The sequence below is a fragment of the Schistocerca cancellata genome, chromosome 2 (genome assembly GCF_023864275.1).
Source record: "Schistocerca cancellata isolate TAMUIC-IGC-003103 chromosome 2, iqSchCanc2.1, whole genome shotgun sequence".
NCBI lineage: Eukaryota > Metazoa > Arthropoda > Insecta > Orthoptera > Acrididae > Schistocerca > Schistocerca cancellata.
In genome coordinates this window covers 904,652,286-904,672,744 of record NC_064627.1, presented here as the reverse complement: position 1 = coordinate 904,672,744, position 20,459 = coordinate 904,652,286, and the positions used below count along the sequence as shown (strand labels likewise).

Genomic DNA, 20,459 nt, shown 5'->3' with positions numbered 1-20,459 from the left:
AAAATGTCCCACTCTAAATATATGAAAGCCAGTGTACAAATAGATGCAATTGTTTACGTGTAAAAGTGTAAAGTCACGATTTTGTCGGAATGCGATGTGTACCTAAAATGTACAGTGTATAGAAATATGCGGTACTGTTGATTGAGATGTAAACCAAGACGCTACAAGTGACTATACGTTGTCGCCGGTGTTAACCTTAGTCGCCGTTGCGCTGTGCGTAGCACTATAATGATCACGCTTCCCGGGCTAGCACCATTGCTTGTACCTTGATATTGGCGAGCGTATAGTTGTGGAAATCAGTATAAAAGCAGGGTTCCTACGAAAGTAACATAGAATGTCTGAAGCATACAGGCACTGAATTTATTATGAAAGTGCCAGACAGATGTTGTGTGCTGTCCTTAGGTTAGTTAGGTTTAAGTAGTTCTAAGTTCTAGGGGACTGATGACCATAGATGTTAAGTCCCATAGTGCTCAGAGCAGACAGATGTAACACATAAACAATCATGACAGAATCACATCTTTTCTTTCATAAAACAAATAACTAAACAGGGCGTTTGCATTTCCTGGTTGGAAACCGCTATATAAGCACCCACTCACCAGTTGTGGTATTGCCTTGTTAATACTTTGTTTTACCTCTGTTCTTATTACCTCGAAAATTCACTTTGGCATGGATTTTGTTAGGATTTTTAGTTGTTGCAGTGAATTTGTCACCCACCATTCTCGTATCGTTCTTTTCAGCTCATAAACGACCTCAACCTGCCTTCCATTGCGATAAACACGCCTTGTAAGTATTCATCAGAGGTTTTCAGCATGGTTCAAATCCAGGTGACGTCCAGGTTGGGGCAAGGCATCGATATCTTTATCATCAAGCCACGTCTTTGTTGTGCAAAAATCTGCACAGATGCATTATCTTGTTGAAACATTAGTGTTTCCTCCCTAGTCCTCATACGTGCTAATCCAATCTGTCTCTAGCATCTCAGTGTGAATATTAGAGTTCATTATAGTGTTCATTCAAACAGTGCGTGATTTACGTTTAGTGCAGAATACTGCCCATATCATAATACTTCCGCCACCAAAATTTCTACTCATTCATACCTGCTGCTCTGTTTACAAATTGTCACAGTCATACTGGGTGCCATTCGGTCAATCCGAATTAAAGTTCTTCTCATCACTGAAGATAACTTTATCCCATTCTCAAGTCAATGACCAATTTTTTTCAGAAAACTTCAATCTAGCCTGCTTGCATTTGGCTGCTGGGGCGGGTTTCTGTAGTCGGTTCTTGATTGCGAGATGTATCCATTTGCCAATATGTCGTACACTCTGGCACTTACTGGAAACCGAAATCTTCAATAAGTTCAGAAGAATAACTGTTTGTGACCCTCGATCAGCGATGAAGGAACCGCTTCGTTACCTCAGTTCATTTTGTGCTTTGCCCATATTTTCCGTTCCGTCCATAACGTTCGCCAAATCTAACGAAATAACTGTACTTGAATTGTTCAACTTTTTGGTGATTTTACGATTAGATAGTCCGATTTCCTTCTATGCGCCGATTTTTGCCTTTTCATCACATGATAACTGTATTCCTCGAGGCTATGTTACAATCGTGGTTTTTGAACATAATACGCATTGTCAGTAATGGTGTCTGTTTCGTGTCAGCAGTAAACGCACGTGCACACACAGATTAACACGGGACAGAGCCGACCACCTTCATACCAATTTACACACTATACCACACGTATCGTTGATGTCTTGTCATATACCGTACTACTGACGTCAAATGCAATAAACATATTACTGCATTCCTCGGTGTACGTATCTCATACTATTGCATGCACACCGTGTGCTACTATACCAACCGACAATGCCTTTATACTGAGTTTCATTTCTGCTGTTTGTCTTTTTGGATAGCGAGCGTTTATCTGCGAGCGCGCTGTGCGCTTAAAGGGCAGTGAAGGTCACCGTAGCCATGGACAAGGATTTTGTGCTCGGCGGTCTGCCCGCAAATTAAGGGAGGATTTGTTGGTACTTGGCCGTTCGCATGCACGAGGCTACCGTGGTCCAGTTAGAGTCAGTGAGTGGAGCCTGGAGTAAGGTTCGGTGGCTGGCCCGCGAATGGAGAGCGGATGATTAGCATGGCAGCTTGTATGTGCGGAATTACTGTGAATTTGCAGAGATGGAGGTATGGTAATCCGTGTTTGATGAACGAGCCGCTGGTGTTGTTAACTTCTGACCACGTCCGATACACGGAATTATTTTGTGGTCATGATGTCTGTGTATTTCATTGCGGTAGGGAATCTTCAACTGGAACAGGTACTATAATCTTATAGAAACGATATTGCGATAGTTCAGAACTATCTCCTGCGTCGACATAGTGTGGAATAACTGATTCTATTCACTAGGGCTTCCCACAGTGCTTTAAGTGTTTGAAAGGCACATTTGCATGCTGAGCTTTTATTAGCGGAAAAGGTAATTGTAAGTAATAAAATAAAAAAAGTACTTTAAACCATAGATATAGTCCACGGCTGTATATATATTGTCTGCAGCCACTGGAAACATTTGAAGATTTTTGATCGTCATGTTATTGGCGAAAGAGAAAGAGTCACCTCTTGCTTCCTAGGTCTTGTCCAGATCGGATGAATATGGCGCACAGCCATTAATACTAGAATATTTCATTATTTTATTCACTAGTTGCAACCAAACGGCACTTGTAATTTCATAATTCAAGTAGCAATGTAAGTGTAACAATTTTAAATTGTGTTTTTATTTCAGGATATAGTTATTTCTAGCCTATGTATGTTTTATTTTGTATCTTTAGTCATTGTAAGATTGCTGGGAGACTTGGCATGGCAAAAGGTACCTTACATTACGCAAAAAGTCGTCCATTTCGATCCACCGTCGTCTTCGGGTGCTGTTTGATAACTAAGTCCGATTTTAGAGTAAACACAGAGAGAAGAAACACCGTTAAAAATACATGAACGGATTTTTAACGACAATGCCATCCTCAAGCGCCGAGAGCTTGTATAATTTTTTTAAATTCATTACTATAATTCATTGTATGGTCTCGATCCAGTTACGAATGAGCCAAAAAAAATTAATTCAAGTGTGTTACAAAATGAGCCAACAGAAGTCGCGGAATAGCGATATCTGCATATACAAATGATGACGGTGTCGTGTACATAAAGTATAAGAGGGCAGACCATTGGCGGAACTGCCTTTTGTACTTACCTGATTCATGTGAAAAAGTTTCCGAAGAAATTATAGCTTCAAGGCGAGATTTAACAGACACTGAATGAGGAGTGGTAGCTGGAGCTAGACATATGGGACGTTCCATTTCGGAAATCGTTAGGGAATTAATATCCCAAGATCCAAAGCTTCAAGAGTGTGCCGAAAATACCAAATTTCAGTCATTAGCTCTCATCTTGGACAATGCAGTGGCCGACAGCCTTCAGTTAACGACCAACAGCAGCGTTCGCGTAGAGTTGTCTGTGGGCACAGGCAAGCAGTACTGCGTGAAATAACAGAAGAAATCACTGTAGGACGTACTACGAACATACCCTTTATGGCAGTGTGGCGAAATCTGGCGTTAGTGGGTTATGGCAGCAGACGACCGACGCAGGTTCCTTTGCTAACAGCACGACATCGCCCGCAGCGTCTGTCCTGCGCTCGTGACCATGTCGATTGGACACTAAGCGAATGGAGAACTGTAGCCCGTCCTCGCGGAGTGGCCGCACGGTGAGAGTCGCCATGCCACGGATTGCGCGGCTGCTCCCGCTGGAGGTTCGAGTCCTCCTCGACCATGTGTGTGTGTGTATGTTGTTCTTAGCATACGTTAGTTTAAGTAGCGCGTAAGTCAAGGGACCGATGATCTGAATAGTTTGGTCCCTTAAGGGGGAGGGGGGGGGGACCCGTGGCCTGGTAAGATGAGGCCAGGTTAAGTCCACACCCTGCATATCTAACCCATGTTAATTTAGGCAAGTATTTGACCCATTTCTGAAAAAAAAAACAATTTGATGCAGGACCTTAATATTTTTACTGTATGTTACATGATGTTAATAAAGTCAATTGTACTAAAATCTAGTTTATTCATTTTATAGTTTTTAAGCAATACTTTTTTTTAATTTATTAAAAAAATATTACTTTTTTCTGCAGAAAATATTTTTTGTGAACTTCTTAATGGGGGAATATTAATGAACGTAGTACCAGAGGTGGATTTTAATGTTATGCAGAGTCTCTGAAAATTTCATTCATTTATCTATGACAGTTTCTGATATAATAGGGCATATGTACTGAAAATTTTAGTTTGCAAAAAATTGACTTTAAAGAAAAAAAAATTTGAGATTTGTTACTTACAGTTATTTAAAACTGTCTTGCTGCATATGATGGCCCTTCTTTGGCCTCTAGCAGGTCTTGCAGCTTCTTTTTCACCATCTTGGATGTTTGTCTTGCTTTCTTGGTCATATTAGATGCAGATCTGTCTGCATCGGCTATCCTCATTTTATCGCAAAGTTGCAGCCCAGTGATCATTTTTTTACCAGGATTAATTCCCAGCTTTTTCAGTACCCAAAACTTCCCAATGTTACCACAATGGAATGTAATTACCACATCAGGAACTCCTAGTTTCATTGCATGTTGCCCACAAATACAGTTTTAGGAACGCGGTTCCAACTTATGCTGTTGAAACATTCTTTTGGGTTCTGTGTCTGCCCATGCAGACATTTCCTTAGAAGGTCAGGATTAGCCAAGTCTCTGAAAACCGGTTTCAGTGCTGTAATAACAGCAGCAGGAAGAGAATGCTGGTGAGAATAAGATTCCCCAGTTGCCTGAGCCCTATTGTATTTGCACCACGAATTTTCTCCTGATGGACAGAATCCATGACATGGCTTATCAGTAGAGGACTTATGGAAGAATCTGGCCCAAACATCTCTCTCCATTGCCTCCAGATTTTCTTTTTTTCTCCTATCCATAGTATACCTGCAAGTTTTCTGCAACAACTACTCGCAATCACACTTGAACAAAACTAACCGCGTGTTTGAAAGCGTTTTATTTACAAACAGCAGAAACAAAAGAATACCGACCGTTGCATTCCAGGGATAGCCAACACACTCGGGAGTAAAAAAAATCCCTAACGTGCAATGTAGGGGATGTAAATATCTAAAATATATGCAGAAAAGTGGGTGACAGAGAAGTGGTAGTGGCAGATAAACACACGTGGTAGGAAAATGCTCTTTAAATGCTCGAAAAATTTTTTTTCAGAGAATCGTTTTCAGAGTACTTAATAAAACCTTAATCTATCGAAATATGATGAAAACCGAAAACCGACTTTTTTTTACCTGAACGACGGTGTGGTCCCCTTGTGTTGGTAAGAGCTGACCCAATGGCCCTAGTGTGGCGCAGACCCCACGAAGACATGGACCCAAGTTGTCAACAACGCTCTGCACAAGCTTATGGTGGCTCCATAATGGTGTGGGCTGTGTTTACATGGAAACAATTATAGACGGCCATAGAGGCAGGATGGCTCAGTATTTCTGCAAGGGGCCTCCATACCACTTCGAGTCGTTGCACAACGCCGGGGAAAGGAGGTGCAACACGATATTAGGAGGAATTCCATGACTTCTGTAAAGTCTGTGTATACTGTTATGCCCTTTGTATCGATGTATGTTCTAAACGAAAAGTTGTCTTGCTAGATATTGTTTGCCACAAGTGTTGAGATGATAGATAAACTCCAGTGGAAGACTCTGCAGGAGAGACGCTCAGTAGCTCGGTACGGGCTTTTGTTGAAGTTTCGAGAACATACCTTCCCTCCTACGTATATCTCACGAACAGACCTTGAGGATAAAATCAGAGAGATTAGAGCCCACACAGAGGCATACAGACAATTTTTCTTTCCATGAACAATACGAAACTGGAATAGAAGGGAGAACCGATGGAAGTACTCAAAGTACCCTCCGCCACACACCGTCAGGTGGCTTGCGAAGTATGGATGTTGATGTAGATGTAGATGTTTTGTTCACGGGGATTCACGATACATAGTGTTTATTTATGATCTTAAGAAGCTTGTATAGCGAAAATGTCTTCAACTACAGTTGGCTCGTTTTCCATGTTACGAGTAATGCATCTGTGTACTGGGTGGCTGCACTTGCGACAACTTCAGCTGCGTACAGAAGTCGCAGTAAAATCCATTGTTAATACTACACTGCCTGAGGTTAGTTGTTGTCGGATTTCTGTGCCTTCTATTTATTGGTGGAATGAGGCTCCAGTTCATAGGTTAATGTGTCGGCGATGTTCTCATCGAAGGCATCCGAGCTCCTGGAGAGGAAAGCTTCGTTTCTAATTATTAACTTAACTGTAATTATTTCCTCACAGCTTTTTTATTGGTTGATTGTACACAAAGTGAAGACTCCATGCTGCCCACGCTTGCTGCACCGGTTACAGTTCTATGATATCAAAGCGAACACATTGCGAAAGTTTAATTAAAAATTTTCTTATGTGTTCCCACTATTTTTGTTTCGTTGAACGTCGCATGGTTGGTTACATTCTGCTCTGATTCTGGACACACTGTGAATATTCGGTGTCATATTCTCTTTTGCTTGTTACTATGATGTTTGGAGCCAATGTACTCGCATAAGTAAGGAGTGCAACTTAGCGTTGTGATCAAATTATTATTGCAGTGTTTCTATAAATGTATAATTATTGTGTTATTAAATCAATCAATCGATTCCATCCATTTTTTCCCCTATACGCCTTCCCTCCATGACATCAATTAAACAAGTGTGATTCCTTTACTGTTAGGTTAGCTAATTTCTTTCCTGAGACGACAGTGATGTAAGGTCGAAAACTAGCTTATTTATCTAAAATTGGTAAGGTCACCGAGAACATGCAGCAGAAGTTTCATAACTTCTGCTAATGTGATAGTTGACGTAAGACGATAATACATGCACCAGCTAATAATAATCTCTGTGTCTCATAAGTATCTGCATCCTGAGAAAATTTCATTAGAGAACCATATTCTCTGCATGAATCTCTGCCATCCAGTGTTTTTTATCATCAGCGTTCATCAGCCTGATTTGACGTGTGTCTTGTCCCCAGCAGGTTCGACCTGATTTCCGTGCGCTTCACGGGTCGTTTGACGTGGAGGGACGAGGTGGTGCTCGGAAGCTGGGAGCGGGGTCGCGGCCTGCTGCCGCCGTCTGCAGACCTCTTCCCAGACAAATTGTCCGACCTGCAGGGCCGCGAGTTCGTCTTCGGCACCTTCCACTACCCGCCCTATGTCGTGCTGGACGATAAGGACCCAACTTTCCAGGACGGCCTCGAGTCCCGGATGATACTGGAGTTCCTCAAGAAGGTTAATTTCTGTTTCACACTGTATCTTACGCTCATTTATAGAAAGACTGAATTCTTCCAACTTTGACTGTTTGTAGAGTCCAACGACCTGTTAGTTCTCCTTTAATTTCGTTTATACCCCATCGCAAAGATACAGTTTTTATTTTAGTGGTATTTTGCCCTTAGATAGTATCACAGATAATTCAAATCTGCATGATTCTCAACAAATTTGTACGGAATTCTAATTTTTTAACGTATTAACTTGAACGACTGTTTACAAACGTTTCAATAAAAGGGTGTGCTAATTTACGAGTCCTGAGTACAAAAGTACTTGTATGATGACCTTTCGTTATTTGCCTGACATAATACTGATCAGAAGTAAATTTTATGCTGAAATCGAAGAATACGTTCTTCATACGTTTAGATCCTCTGAACATTAGTATCACGATTAAAATTGTATCATAGCTCAGAGTTACAAGTAAGTTGGACATCACTTTTCACGTCTATATTGCTAACCTAATCTCTCCGTAATATCAAACATAACTCAGCAGCATAGCAATAGTCCACCGGCCTATATACTGCAAACACATTGAGTTGGCAGTAAAGGACGTACAGTCATGCTCAAAAGTATGCGAACGACCTGAACTGCATTTCGCCTGATTCGCATGCAACCGACATAACGCAGCTGTCTAACAGGCCCTCTACTCGCTCCTTGGTACAGTCGTTTGACTATTGAAAATGGTTCCAACAAGTCACCACTAGAAAACACTGCTCGGTATCGCAATAACTCAAGATGTAAGGATATACAACGATACTAGAAATATCAGGGAACAACTTATCACAGATAAAACTGTCCTTACAGCTTGTAAGCTCACATTTATTGCAATAATTGACATAACTAAAATGTTACCACTCTCATTATACATAAGATAGGTAAGTTCGTCGTATTCATGATTTCCTCTTCAAAGTAACACACCGTACATGTTATTTAACACAAAATGACATTGAAACTTTAAGTTATTTATGAGCAGTTAGTTGAGAATATGTATGAACTAAAAATGACACGACGAACCGTCTCGTTCTGCATATGGATTCAAACCCAGGTCATGAAGACTAAGATTCCGTGACTGACGAAAAAAATAAACAGTCATTCCTGACTAGACATACAGAGAGTATCAGTTAGCAAATATCAACTTTAAATTACATAAGGTAAACATTTTAATGGACGCGAATTCCTACCCAGCATGTATTGTCCCTGTTAACGAACTACGAGAGATGTTAAATATTGCTTATTCACAAGTAACTTACTTGAAATGCCGTGAGGTAAAGCTTTGTGTTGGTCAGGGATTCGAACCCAGAACGTAAACAGATTGTTATCTAAGCACAATCAACTTTGACATATCCGATTTTCTCGGCAGTAGCTAGATGTTTTAACTGAAGTAACGAGACGAAACATTAATTTTTTCGTTCCCAGAACTCCAACCCGGCACCTATCGCTTGTATAGTCTAGAAAAATGAACCTTAAATATGGAGTTTGTTACACCAGCAGCGATATGTGAGCATGTTTGAACTAGAAATAATATGACGAAGAGTTCAGTGCTGACTGGGATTCGAATCCCACACATACCGTTGTTGACTACACACAAAGAAACGTCAGCTATCGAATTTTTCTCCGCCACCAGCTCGGAAACACATCCTTCAACTTACAGTGATCTCTCAAATAGTTCTGTGTCTCACTGGGAGTCAAAATCGTAATATTTCGTGTGTCGACAGCGAACGAAAATGCATTAAAAATCAAAATTATTATCCACCAGCATGTAGGTGTTTTCATGCTAGAGCTTGATAATACATAATGAAAACTTTGGTGCCGGTCCGGGATTCGAACCCATTCACGCCCAATATGTGGAGATGTTGAGGAATCTGCAGTTTTGAACAAACAACAAATAGTAGTCGAGCTGTATTGTCACGAAGGGATCAAATTCCGCGTTAACGGCGGTCTGAGTTGCATTTCAAGTTCAGAACAAATTTCATCGACATACAGAAGCTCAAATAAAAGATGGAATAAGTGTCCTGTGACCCTACATAGCGTTTTTTTCGTCACTAGATATAAATAACTAGTATAAGAAAGGTTACTGGTGATAGAGTTCCCACATATAGCCACTGCTGACTGTATTGTGGTTCAGCCTAACATCTACTTGATAGAGAAGAAATATCATGTTTAATGTGAATTTCAGACCGCAATGTCAAAATAACTTCATCACTTGGCGTAGCCAGAAGAGAACAGAATCTGTTTCTCACTATTAAAAATCATCGGCAGATGTCAGAATAGAATACAGATCATCAGCATATCAAATACGGAGCAATCCAACAGTCCGCCAAACCCTCTACAGTGCAACACCTTCCCTCTATCATAACACTGTTGCGGCACACCCGATGAGAATTCTGACACATAGGTTCCCTGTAGTGGTTTGTACCATGTTCAGTATATTCATTTATTTGGTTGACCGAATCGCCATGAACTACCTGCCTCGGCTACCCGGTGCATACATTCGACTCTATTTTGTAATCACCGAAATAAAATCACGTAACTGCCACCTACATAGAACTGCCAACACTGTAGGATGCAAGAGTTTAAATATGAAGAGTTCCTTTCCATTTGAGCTTCTCTATTGCACTATCTTTTTGTTGAAACCGTCGTGCAGTGCAAAAGAAAAGCTGGAACTGTCTGTCTGTCAGAAGTCTAGATCCAGCCATACGCATTATCTCACAGCACTATGGAATTCGGAAGTTTCGGAGGAACTGTCATTGACTTCCGGAGGTGCTGCCGATGCGTGTTCGGTAGTAGCGTAATGGTAAGCGTCGCGCACCGTAGATAAATCGTCACGGGTTCAATTACATTCGGTGCTACATTTTTAGAATCGCAATTCTGCCGTCTGCTTAAGTTATCAATCTAATGGAACTTTAAACATAATTCCCTTCACTTCTCAAACCAAAATAGACGCATGTGGAAAAAGGGATAACTTCTGCCACATTTTGTGATTTTCAGGTTTTATAGTTGGCCAGGCAGCAGAGGCATCTAGAAGCTTTTGTATTATGTATGGGGAGAGCGCATCGTGCCAAAATAGAAAAGTATTTTCTACATTAGCTGTCGTCTGGTAGTGGCATTTATTCTTCTTCAAACCTTGTTTGACAGCTTTTACTCTGAACAAGTAATGGATGTAATCAATAAACAGCATGTGCAATGTCAGACTGTTATAGATATCATCAGAGAATTCGCATATATCGTTGATGATTAATTTGTCTCTCATGTTTAGTATTGTTTTAACAATATTAAAAGAAACCTCACGAAAATTGTGCACTATATTATAAGTGATGAAATAAAACTACCCACGATAACCTTACGACGAAAGTCTGTTTTAATATAACTGAGTATCTGTACACAAGCTTGCCTCTATCGGCACGAATTAGTAAAATACTACTCACTTAGAATTCGATTGGGTCTGCATTTAATTGGTATGCTGTGTCATACTCAACAGGTACGCAAATGTGGAATTTCATAAATAAAGTTATGTATTCCTAGAAACCCAAAATTTGCTTGTCAGCAGCGGTAAGAGACGTCCTCTGTCGTGCAGCATTGTAAGTTTTTTACCATTCCACTATGAGCTGAAAGTATTGTCTTGCGATTTCCTTATCGATGTTTGATCTGACTGCTTGCAGCTCTTTCACAGAAGGGATAAAAACGTTACTGTCTGCGAGACTGGAACCGCGAAAAATAACAGATGCTTTCTCCCAGCTCCACACGTCACCACACAGCTAGCGAAGAGGCCTGTGTTGTGCTTTCCTCTTGCGACGCCAATGGGGGCTAGAATTCGTAAATCGCTAAAAGGACGAGAATAGTTGCGATTTCCACGTGCACCGGCTTTCCTGGGCTGAAAATCGTAAATTTACAATCTTTTGTTACGCTTCAAGCGATAATAAGTCGGCTTAATCAATAGAAAAGACAGGAAATATCAAGCGAACTTTGAGGCTTAATTCCGTGCACAGTAGGAAGTAACTCGTCGATCACAGAGTTGCCAAACATACCTTGCCCTGTTGCCAAATCTCAGTTACAGTACCAGCAGGAAGAAGACAAACCTATGTGATCCTACAGCAGTCTGGGAAGTGGCCATAGCTGACGTCTCAAAGACGCAGCTGCTACGGTCTGGAATACGTAATGCGTCTGATTCGCGTTTCTGTAACTAGGTTTAGCGACTGGAGCGTAGTTACTAATAATACTCAGAACTGACTGCAAACTAAGCATCATGAATCAGTAACTCTCATAGTTGTTTTTATATTTCTTTCGTAACTGTACTCAATACTAAGAAACTCATTCACTGACGTTTTCGTGCCTCGCCGATAGTCGAGCACACCAAACAAATAAAAATAAACAAGAATGTGTGTGTGTGTGTGTGTGTGTGTGTGTGTGTGAGAGAGAGAGAGAGAGAGAGAGAGAGAGAGAGAAAGAGAGAGAGAGAGTGAGAGAAAAGTATAAAAGAATGAGAGAGAGGGTAAAAAAATGTTGTAAAGAAACTGAATACCGCTATGTAAAGAAATCTTTCATTAAAATGACACGTTCCACATCATTACGAAATGTCGTATTCATGATTTATGGAACAAGTATTAATCTAACCTAATCTAATCTTATCATATTGCTGTCTAGTCGTCTACTGTCATGAACTGCCGAAATTTTCGCCAGTATCTGTAAGCAAATCTAAACTTGAAAATAAAAGACGACAGTTTTTGTATTAAACTGGGAGTCCTATCAAGACCCTTTCATCCATGTTAACTAACCGCGAAAGATGTCTGATATGCCCCCAATCAGAAGTAACAATGTGTGTGTATGCATTTAAAGATGAATCATGTGATGTGAAGTTCTGTGACGGAGATAGAAACCCAATACGTAATCGGATTGTTAACTAAGTAAAATCAAGTGTTACGTATCGGTTTAGTCTTACCAGCTGCTAGGTGTTTGAATCTAAAATAAGGATTCAAATTTTTGTGCTGAGCGACAATCGAACCACACTCCCATCGTCCTTCTTTATCGTCCACGAATATAGCTTAAGTATCAATTGCTTGGCAATACATGAACAGACATTAAAAATGCACCTTAATTTTCACTAGCAGGGCGGTGTGCACGTGATAGGACTTGAAATTATGAATATTTTTGTACTGGATCAGGAATCGGACCCACATACTTACCTTTGGACGGGACCTAGAGTAGATTGCAGTCCTGGGAAAAGGAACTATACTGTTCCGAGAGATTCAAATCCTCGAAAGAGGAGATACTAAATCGAATCATAGTCCAGCACCAAATTTTTCAACGTCTCTAGTTCAATCAAGTACAAGTAAAATAAGATCCCTGCTCCTTTAAATGACTATAGGTTCATAAAGTAAAATAAAATTTTTTAATATAAGTAAGTTTACTGGCGACAGTATTTCTGTTTACCATGGTCTCCACCAATGTCATTTGCCAAAGTGAAGCGGCTCTGTCCAGTTGGAAACGAAGGACCGTGATGTTTAATGCGGATTCTGGATTATAACCTCTTTCTCTTGAGGTTATCAGAGGTACAAAATTAGTCACGGTGGAAAAATGCGAGTCTATGAAATGGTTAAGTAGAAGCAAACTTCTGACGCTAAGATTATGCTATTCTCACGTCATCAGGATGTATAGACTCTTCTAGGCAATATAGCCTCGATGTGAAGCCATTTTGAAATTTTCACTAAATAAGGCAATGTCTTAGTTCGAGAAAATCCACTGTGAAGTGTGAAGTTACCGGATAATTTGATTAATACTTTCATTATTTATTTCATTTTCTTCATTCCGCTGCTGGGACACATGTGCTGGAAGATCATTTAAGGCCTTTTGGTCATTATAGAAGTAGTTGCCCAAAAACAGGTTCTTTCTCTGTCTACGGAATCCTTTTCATGTTAACATCAAAGATCAGTAATTACTCATAGATTACAATAAAACTAAAGTAATTGATGAAGACGTTACTTGATAACAAAAACGCGCTGCATTTCTTCATGAAATGCCTAGAAATGGCTGTCGAATACTGCCAAACCAAATGCCAAGGGATCTTACTGCCTTCCGATATATGTCGCTGTCAGTTCTTCCATATGATTTGGTCGACGTGACCTGTTTCAAGTTGTGTATGACAGAGAATGTTTAAGAAAATCAATTGTTTTCCTTTGCAATAAACAGAAAAGTTTTCATTCTACGCTATCCAAGTTCAAAATTTTCGCAATTTTAATTAAAATTTAATGTTCGCTTCTATAATGTAGGAAAGTATTTCACAGTTGCAAAACCCGCAGCCGACTCATTGTCCTTACACTTAGTCGCTGACCATACACTCTAGCTCAGAGTGACACCAGTTTAAGTAACCTAAGGTAGCGAAGACTGTTTGCCAGCGCTCTTCCTCACCGGAAAGTACGCAATTCACTCATTGGGCTCCATAAGTACACTGTAATAGTAATTTCTGTGTGTATGGATACGGATTGTAGAATTTTGTGGTTCTCTCTCATCCACGTCTGTATACAATAAGCCTGACCTAAACGGGCCCTTTATCATTACAGGGCTTGGGCGGTGCAATATCATACTGACAACAGTAATGTGCTTATACTGACAACCTCACTGTTCGTTTTACCTGATTTTGTAATCATTTAAATAAAACAACAATACCTTCCAGTGGGAGTCATTTCGTCCCCCTTTTCCTTCTGAGAAATTTGCAAGCTTTTTGCCTTCCAGCCAGCGAAATGGGGCAGAGTACAGCAGGTAAACGATTCACAAACCACGATATAGTGCCGTTAATACGATTTATTTAAAAACTGGCGTATCTGAAGGAATTTAGTTTCTTCTTAAATCGTCTTATGCGGCAACGTTCACAGATATATCAAATAGGAAAAGCTCTTTATCCAGGTACGAAGGTTGTAAAACAAACTTCCCACAGTTTTTGTCTGGTTGATCTTTTCGTCTGATAGCACTGCATAAGTATTTTGTCTAAGAGGTATCACAAGTAGTGTTCCTGTAGCTGTGGGAATAATTGGTTGAAAACGAGTTTAACACCAGTGGGTACAGCACTGCTAAATATTCTAAATGATTATCAACCTAAGTCTGAGTTCACCCACAAACTGAGGTGTATTTATAATACTGAAGCTAGACTGTGTATCCTTGTCTTCCTTGAGTGGGCATTGGAAGCCGTTGACACACACGTATACAATACAATGAATACTTCGAACGCTATTGTTAACGTTGCTCTCATAAATTAAATTTTTTTAATGATTATGGTTCCTAGGCGTGCAATATGTGTTGTAGATATAATCTTAGACAAAAAAACTGACCGCCGAGTCTTTCACGTAAGCTAGACAATACAGTCGTGCTCCCCTCAGAAATCTGTGTCCAGCAATATGCTCGATCTGGCAACATTCTAGACTGCTACACTGTTGACTACAGTCTGAGTACATCACTCTCGTCTACGACCCTAGTCTTGAGGTAAAACGCGAGCGTACGTAACATGATATCTAATAACCAAAAGCACACGTCGACAAAATTTTTATCGCTCCTTTCCTCTCGGTGCTGTAGTTATAATTCAGTTGAATCTACAACGTATTTCGCTTTCTGTCACATTAGTAATAACAGTTTGGTTCTCTTTGTCTCTCTCTCCCTTTTTATTTTTAGTTTTATTTTTTGAGGAAAGCATCGAGAAGCGCGAATAATAAGCAAGTAGGCATATAACCTGTTTACAGTTATTTTCATTGGCATACTTAATGCAAAAATACCACTTTCAAGTGTATTATTGCGTAATTCCAGTTATTGACAGTCTATTCGTGAGCTTCCTCGCATTCAGTGGAGTGCAACCTATCACAGAAGCAAGCAAAACACATATATTTTTTGCACCATGAGCAACACACAAACGAAATGTCGCTGCACTGACGTGTTGTTCGTTATATTGCATGGAAAACATATCTGATTCATGTTGCTAAATAGAGCTCTATCAGATATCAATTTGGATGCGTACTAAGTGTATAAAAGTATATCTTGAAATACGCAGAAAGTCACATAAAGGTACTCAACTGAAACATAGCCATAACGAAGATTGTAACTGGGGTCAACAGCATCGTCGTCTACCACCTTGACAATTCGAACGGTGATAGTGCTAGGCCGGTTACTTACGTTAACTGGTATCAAAGCTACAGCATGAAAGCACAAATATGTTAATAACCCGAATATCATTAACTTTGGAACCCATAGAAAGTAAAGCAGTCATCAGTCGGAAGAGTGGTTTGAACATCACAGTGCTTTAATAGGCACGGTCTTGTTGGAGGTGGTATGCCGTTGCTTTCCTCCGACCATTGAGTTGACTTACCTAGCCAGTTAATAGGGGAACATACAGTTTAATGTCGCTTTCGGACCACAGTGCAACTCGGCATTTTTCACATCAACAAACACTGCCCGAGGGGAAATAATTGTAAAATGGCACATAAAAGTCGTGGGCCTGAAGGGGGATTGAGCCTGTGACCTTCGTATTTGCAGTCTTGCTCTTTATCACTTTGCCACCGTGCAACTGCTACCATGGCTTCCGCTGGGCATTAAAATCAACGGTCTCTCGTTTGTGCCTGCGTTGGCACTTGCGTGTCCCTTAGGAGACTTTACTTTTGGGATTACCTTCGTATACGTGTTTGTAAACGCATTCCGATGCCCACTCAAGGAAGACAAAGATTCACAGTCTAGCTTCAACATTATAAATACACCTCAGTTTGTGGATGAACTCAGGTTGATAATCATTTTGAATATTTAGCAGTGCTATACCACTGGTGTTAACGTCTTCATCAATTACTTTAGTTTTAATGCCGGCCGGATTGGCCGAGCGGTTCGATTGGGCTAAGCGACACAGCCCATTGTCCAGATTGTCACCGAGTGGATAGTGTTCTCCACAGATACACTTGCAGTCACCGCATGCGCAATTGGCAATGGGTTCGTCAAAAAGTCGCTCTTATAACTAGGACATCTGAAAGTACCATAGATACGAACTTACTGCACAGACCGGACGTCAAATATTTTCCGCCAACTAAAAATAATGCCGTCATGTGGCTGTTGGGCCACTATACAAGTCATGCCTTAAATCGGCTGACGGGCGACGATTACAGCGAATTTCTGTTACAGATGGAAACGAAATGTATTAAAATTAGACACTAAGCGGATCACCGTCGCAAGTACGGTAATATGCTCCATATTGCATTCAATAGAACAGGTATTGGATAGCTGTTCGAGCTCTAAAACCTTCACCCGTTTATGTATCAATCGAATGGTCTGGCTTCAATCCCCAACTGATGCTTTTCCCAAGGGGGAAAAAAAATCGATGTTCCTTTAGAGTCAATGTGAGTGGTGACAAGTATGGGGGCGGCACCATGGCCAGACCTCGGACTAAGTGACTCCTGCCCTCCTTGCCGCCACCTGCCTGCCACGCTCGCAAGTTAAAAAAAAATAAAACGCAGTGGCAAAAACAAAAATCATAATTAGTTAACAAAAAAAAGGTGGCTCAGATAGTAGAGCATTTGCCCGCGAAAGGCACAAATATCCCAGACGAGCCCTACCGTTTTGACCGTGCTGAAGAGTAGGTGGACCTCACCCACGTTTGCAGCTCTGCAAAAATAAAAAAAAAATATATAAAAAGCGGTTCTAGGCCCTTCAGTTGGAACCGCTCGACCGCTACGGTGGCAGGTTTGAATCCTGCCTCGGGCATGGATGTGTGTGATGTCCTTAGGTTAGCTAGGTTTAGGTAGTTTGAAGTTCTAGGGGATTGATGACCTTAGAAGTTAAGTCCCATAGTGCTCAGAGCCATTTGATCATTTTTAGTTTTGATGTCATCTACGAGTAATTGCTGATGTTTGATATTAACACGAAAAGGATTTCGTAGGCAGGGAAAGAACCTGTTCTTGGGCAACTACTCCTATAATGACCAAAATGCCTTAATGATCTTGAGCACATGTGTTCCAGCAGCGGAATGGAGAAAATGATAGTAATAATGATAGTATTAATCGAATTATCCAGTAACTTCACACTTCACAGTGGATTTTCTCGAACGAAGAAATTCCCTTATTTAGTGAAAATTTCAAAATGGCTTCACATCGAGGCTATATTGCCTAGAAGAGTCTATACATCCTGATGACGTGGGAATAGCATAATCTCAGCGTCAGAAGTTTGCTACTACTTAACCATTTCATAGACTCGCATTTTTTCCACCGTGACAAATTTTGTAAGCTAAGCACATCATCCGTTACAGCACACTGTTGGGGTTGGGAAATGTGGCCACAATGGTCTGGTGGAACGAACTATCACAAGTGCATTGTGTGGGATCAGGCATTTACTTTTAAGAGGTAAAAACAGATTTACTTTACCTCTGATAACCTCAAGAGAAAGACGTTATAATCCAGAATCCGCATTAAACATCATGTTCCTTCATTCCCAACTGGACAGAGTCGCTTTACTTTGGAAAACGACATAGGTGGAGGTCATGGTAAATAGAATTACTTACGTTAGAAAATTTTATTTTATTTGATGAACCGATAGCCATTTAAAGGAACAGGGCTCTTATTTCACTTGTACTTGGTTGAACTAGAGACGTTGATAAATTTGGTGCTGGACTATGATTCGAATTCGTATCTCCTCTTTCGAGACTCTGAATCTCTCGGAACAGTATAGTTTAATCATTCCGTTCCTTTTTCCAAGACTGCAATCTACTCTAGGTCTACTCCAAAGGTAAGTATGTGGGTCCGATTCCTGATCCAGTAAAAAATATTCATAATTTCAAGTCCTATCACGTGCACACCGGCCTGCTAGTGAAAATTAACGTGCATTTTCAATGTCAGTTCATGTATTGCCAACAATTTCTTACTGTTGGTGAGTAAGAAATTGATACTTAAGCTATATTCGTGGACGATAAAGAAGAACGATAGGAGTGTGGTTCGATTGTGGCTCAGCACAAAAAATTGTATCCTTATTTTAGATTCAAACACCTAGCAGCTGGTAAGAAAAACCGATACGTAACATTTGATTTTACTTAGTTAACAATCCGATTACGCGTTGGGTTTGTATCTCCGTCACAGAACTTCACATCACATGATTCACCTATAAATGCATACACACATTATTACTTCTGAATGGAGGCATGTCAGACATCTTTCGTGGTTAGTTAACAGGGATGAAAGGGTCTTGATAGGAGTTCCAGTTTATTACAAAAACTGTAATCTTTTAGTTTCAAGTTTAGATTTGGTTACAGACACTGGCGAAAATTTCGGCAATTCATGACTGTTGACGACTAGACAGCAATATGATATGATTAGATTAGGTTAGATTAATACTTGTTCCATAAATCATGAATACGACATTTCGTAATGAGGTGGAACGCGTCATTTTAATGAAAGATTTCTTTACATAGCGGTATTCAATTCCTTTACAACATTTTTTTTCCCTCTCTCTCATTCTTTTTTACTTTTCCCTCTCAATCTCTCTCTCTCTCTCTCTCCCTCCCTCTCTTCTCTCTCTCTCTCTCTCTCTCTCTCTCTCTCTCTCTCTCTCTCACACACACACACACACACACACACACACACACATACACACACATTCTTGTTTATTTTTATTTGTTTGGTGTGCTCGACTATCGGCGAGGCACGAAAACATCTGTGAATGAGATTCTTAGTTTTCAATACAGTTACGAAAGAAATATAAAAACAACTATGAGAGTTACTGATATATGATGCTTAGTTTGCATTCAGTTCTGAGTATTATGAGTAACTACGCTCCAGTCGCTAAACCTAGTTACAGAAATGCGAATCAGACGCATTACGTATTCCAGGCCGTAGCAGCTGCGTCTTTGAGACGTCAGCTATGATCACTTCCCAGACCGCTGTAGGATCACATCGGTTCGTCTTCTTCCTGCTGGTACTGTATCCGAGATTTGGCAACAGGGCAAGGTATGTTTGGCAACTCTGTGATCAACGAGTTACTTCCTGGTGTGCACGGAATTAAGCCTCAAAGTTCACTTGATATTTCCTGTCTTTTCCATTGAATAAACTGACTTATTATCGCTTGTGGTGTAACAAAAGATTGTAAATTTACGGTTTTCAGCCCAGGAAAGCCGGTGCACGTGGAAATCGCAACTAATCTCGTCCTTTAACTAGCGATTTACGAGTTCTAGTTCCTATTGGCGTCGCAAGAGGAAGGCACAACACAGGCTTCTTCACCAGCTGTGTGGTGTCGTGTTGAGCTGTGAAAAAGCATGTGTTATTTTTCGCGGTTCCAGTCTCGCAGACAGTAACGTTTTTATCCCTTCTGTGAAAGAGCTACAAGCAGTCAGATCAAACATCGATAAGGAAATCGAAAGAAAATACTTTCTGCTCATAGTGGAATGGTGAAAAACTTAGAATGCTGCACAAGAGGGGACGCCTCTTACCGCTGCTGACAAGCAAATTTTGGTTTTCTAGGAATACATAACTTTATTTATGAAATGCCACATTTGCTTACCTGTTGAGTATGACACAGCATACCAATTAAATGCAGACCCAATCGAAATCTAAGTGAGTTGTATTTTACTAATTCGTGCGATAGAGACACGCTTGTGTACAGATACTCAGTTATATTAAAACAGACTTTCGTCGTAAGGTTATCGTGGGTGGTTTTATTTCATTACTTATAATACAGTGCACCATTTTCGTAAGGTTTCTTTTAATGTTGTTAAAACAATACTATACATGAGATCAAATTAATCATCAACGATATATGCGAATTCTCAGATGTTATCTATAACAGTCTCACAATGCACATGCAGTTTATTGATTACATTGAAAGGTCAGTGTAGGATTCCTTTCATGTTAATTTCTTAAAAATGTTGTCATTTACGGCATAAATTCCTCTTCTAAATTTACTGTGCTGTTTCCCACTATCTGGGAGGAGACCGAGCAGTGAATTGTGTTAATTTTACACATAAACAAGATCGATCTGTCACACTACTACACTTTAAAACACAGTTTATATGTAATTCATGTCACACAGTCTCATACGGAACCTACATCCGCTTTCTTTTATATACTGTATGTGACAGGATA

At 40.3% G+C, this 20,459-nt stretch overlaps 1 protein-coding gene across 1 annotated transcript in view; it reads left to right on the top strand.

Moving 5' to 3' along the window:
- Nucleotides 1–2,172: 2,172 nt before the first annotated feature.
- LOC126159804 (uncharacterized) overlaps nucleotides 2,173–20,459 on the top strand; it is a 104,997-nt gene continuing 86,710 nt past the window's right edge. Inside the window, exons 1-2 of the mRNA XM_049916598.1 lie at nucleotides 2,173–2,183; nucleotides 7,089–7,341. Of these exons, the coding sequence (XP_049772555.1) occupies nucleotides 2,173–2,183; nucleotides 7,089–7,341 (264 nt within the window). The remainder of the gene's footprint in view (nucleotides 2,184–7,088; nucleotides 7,342–20,459) is intronic.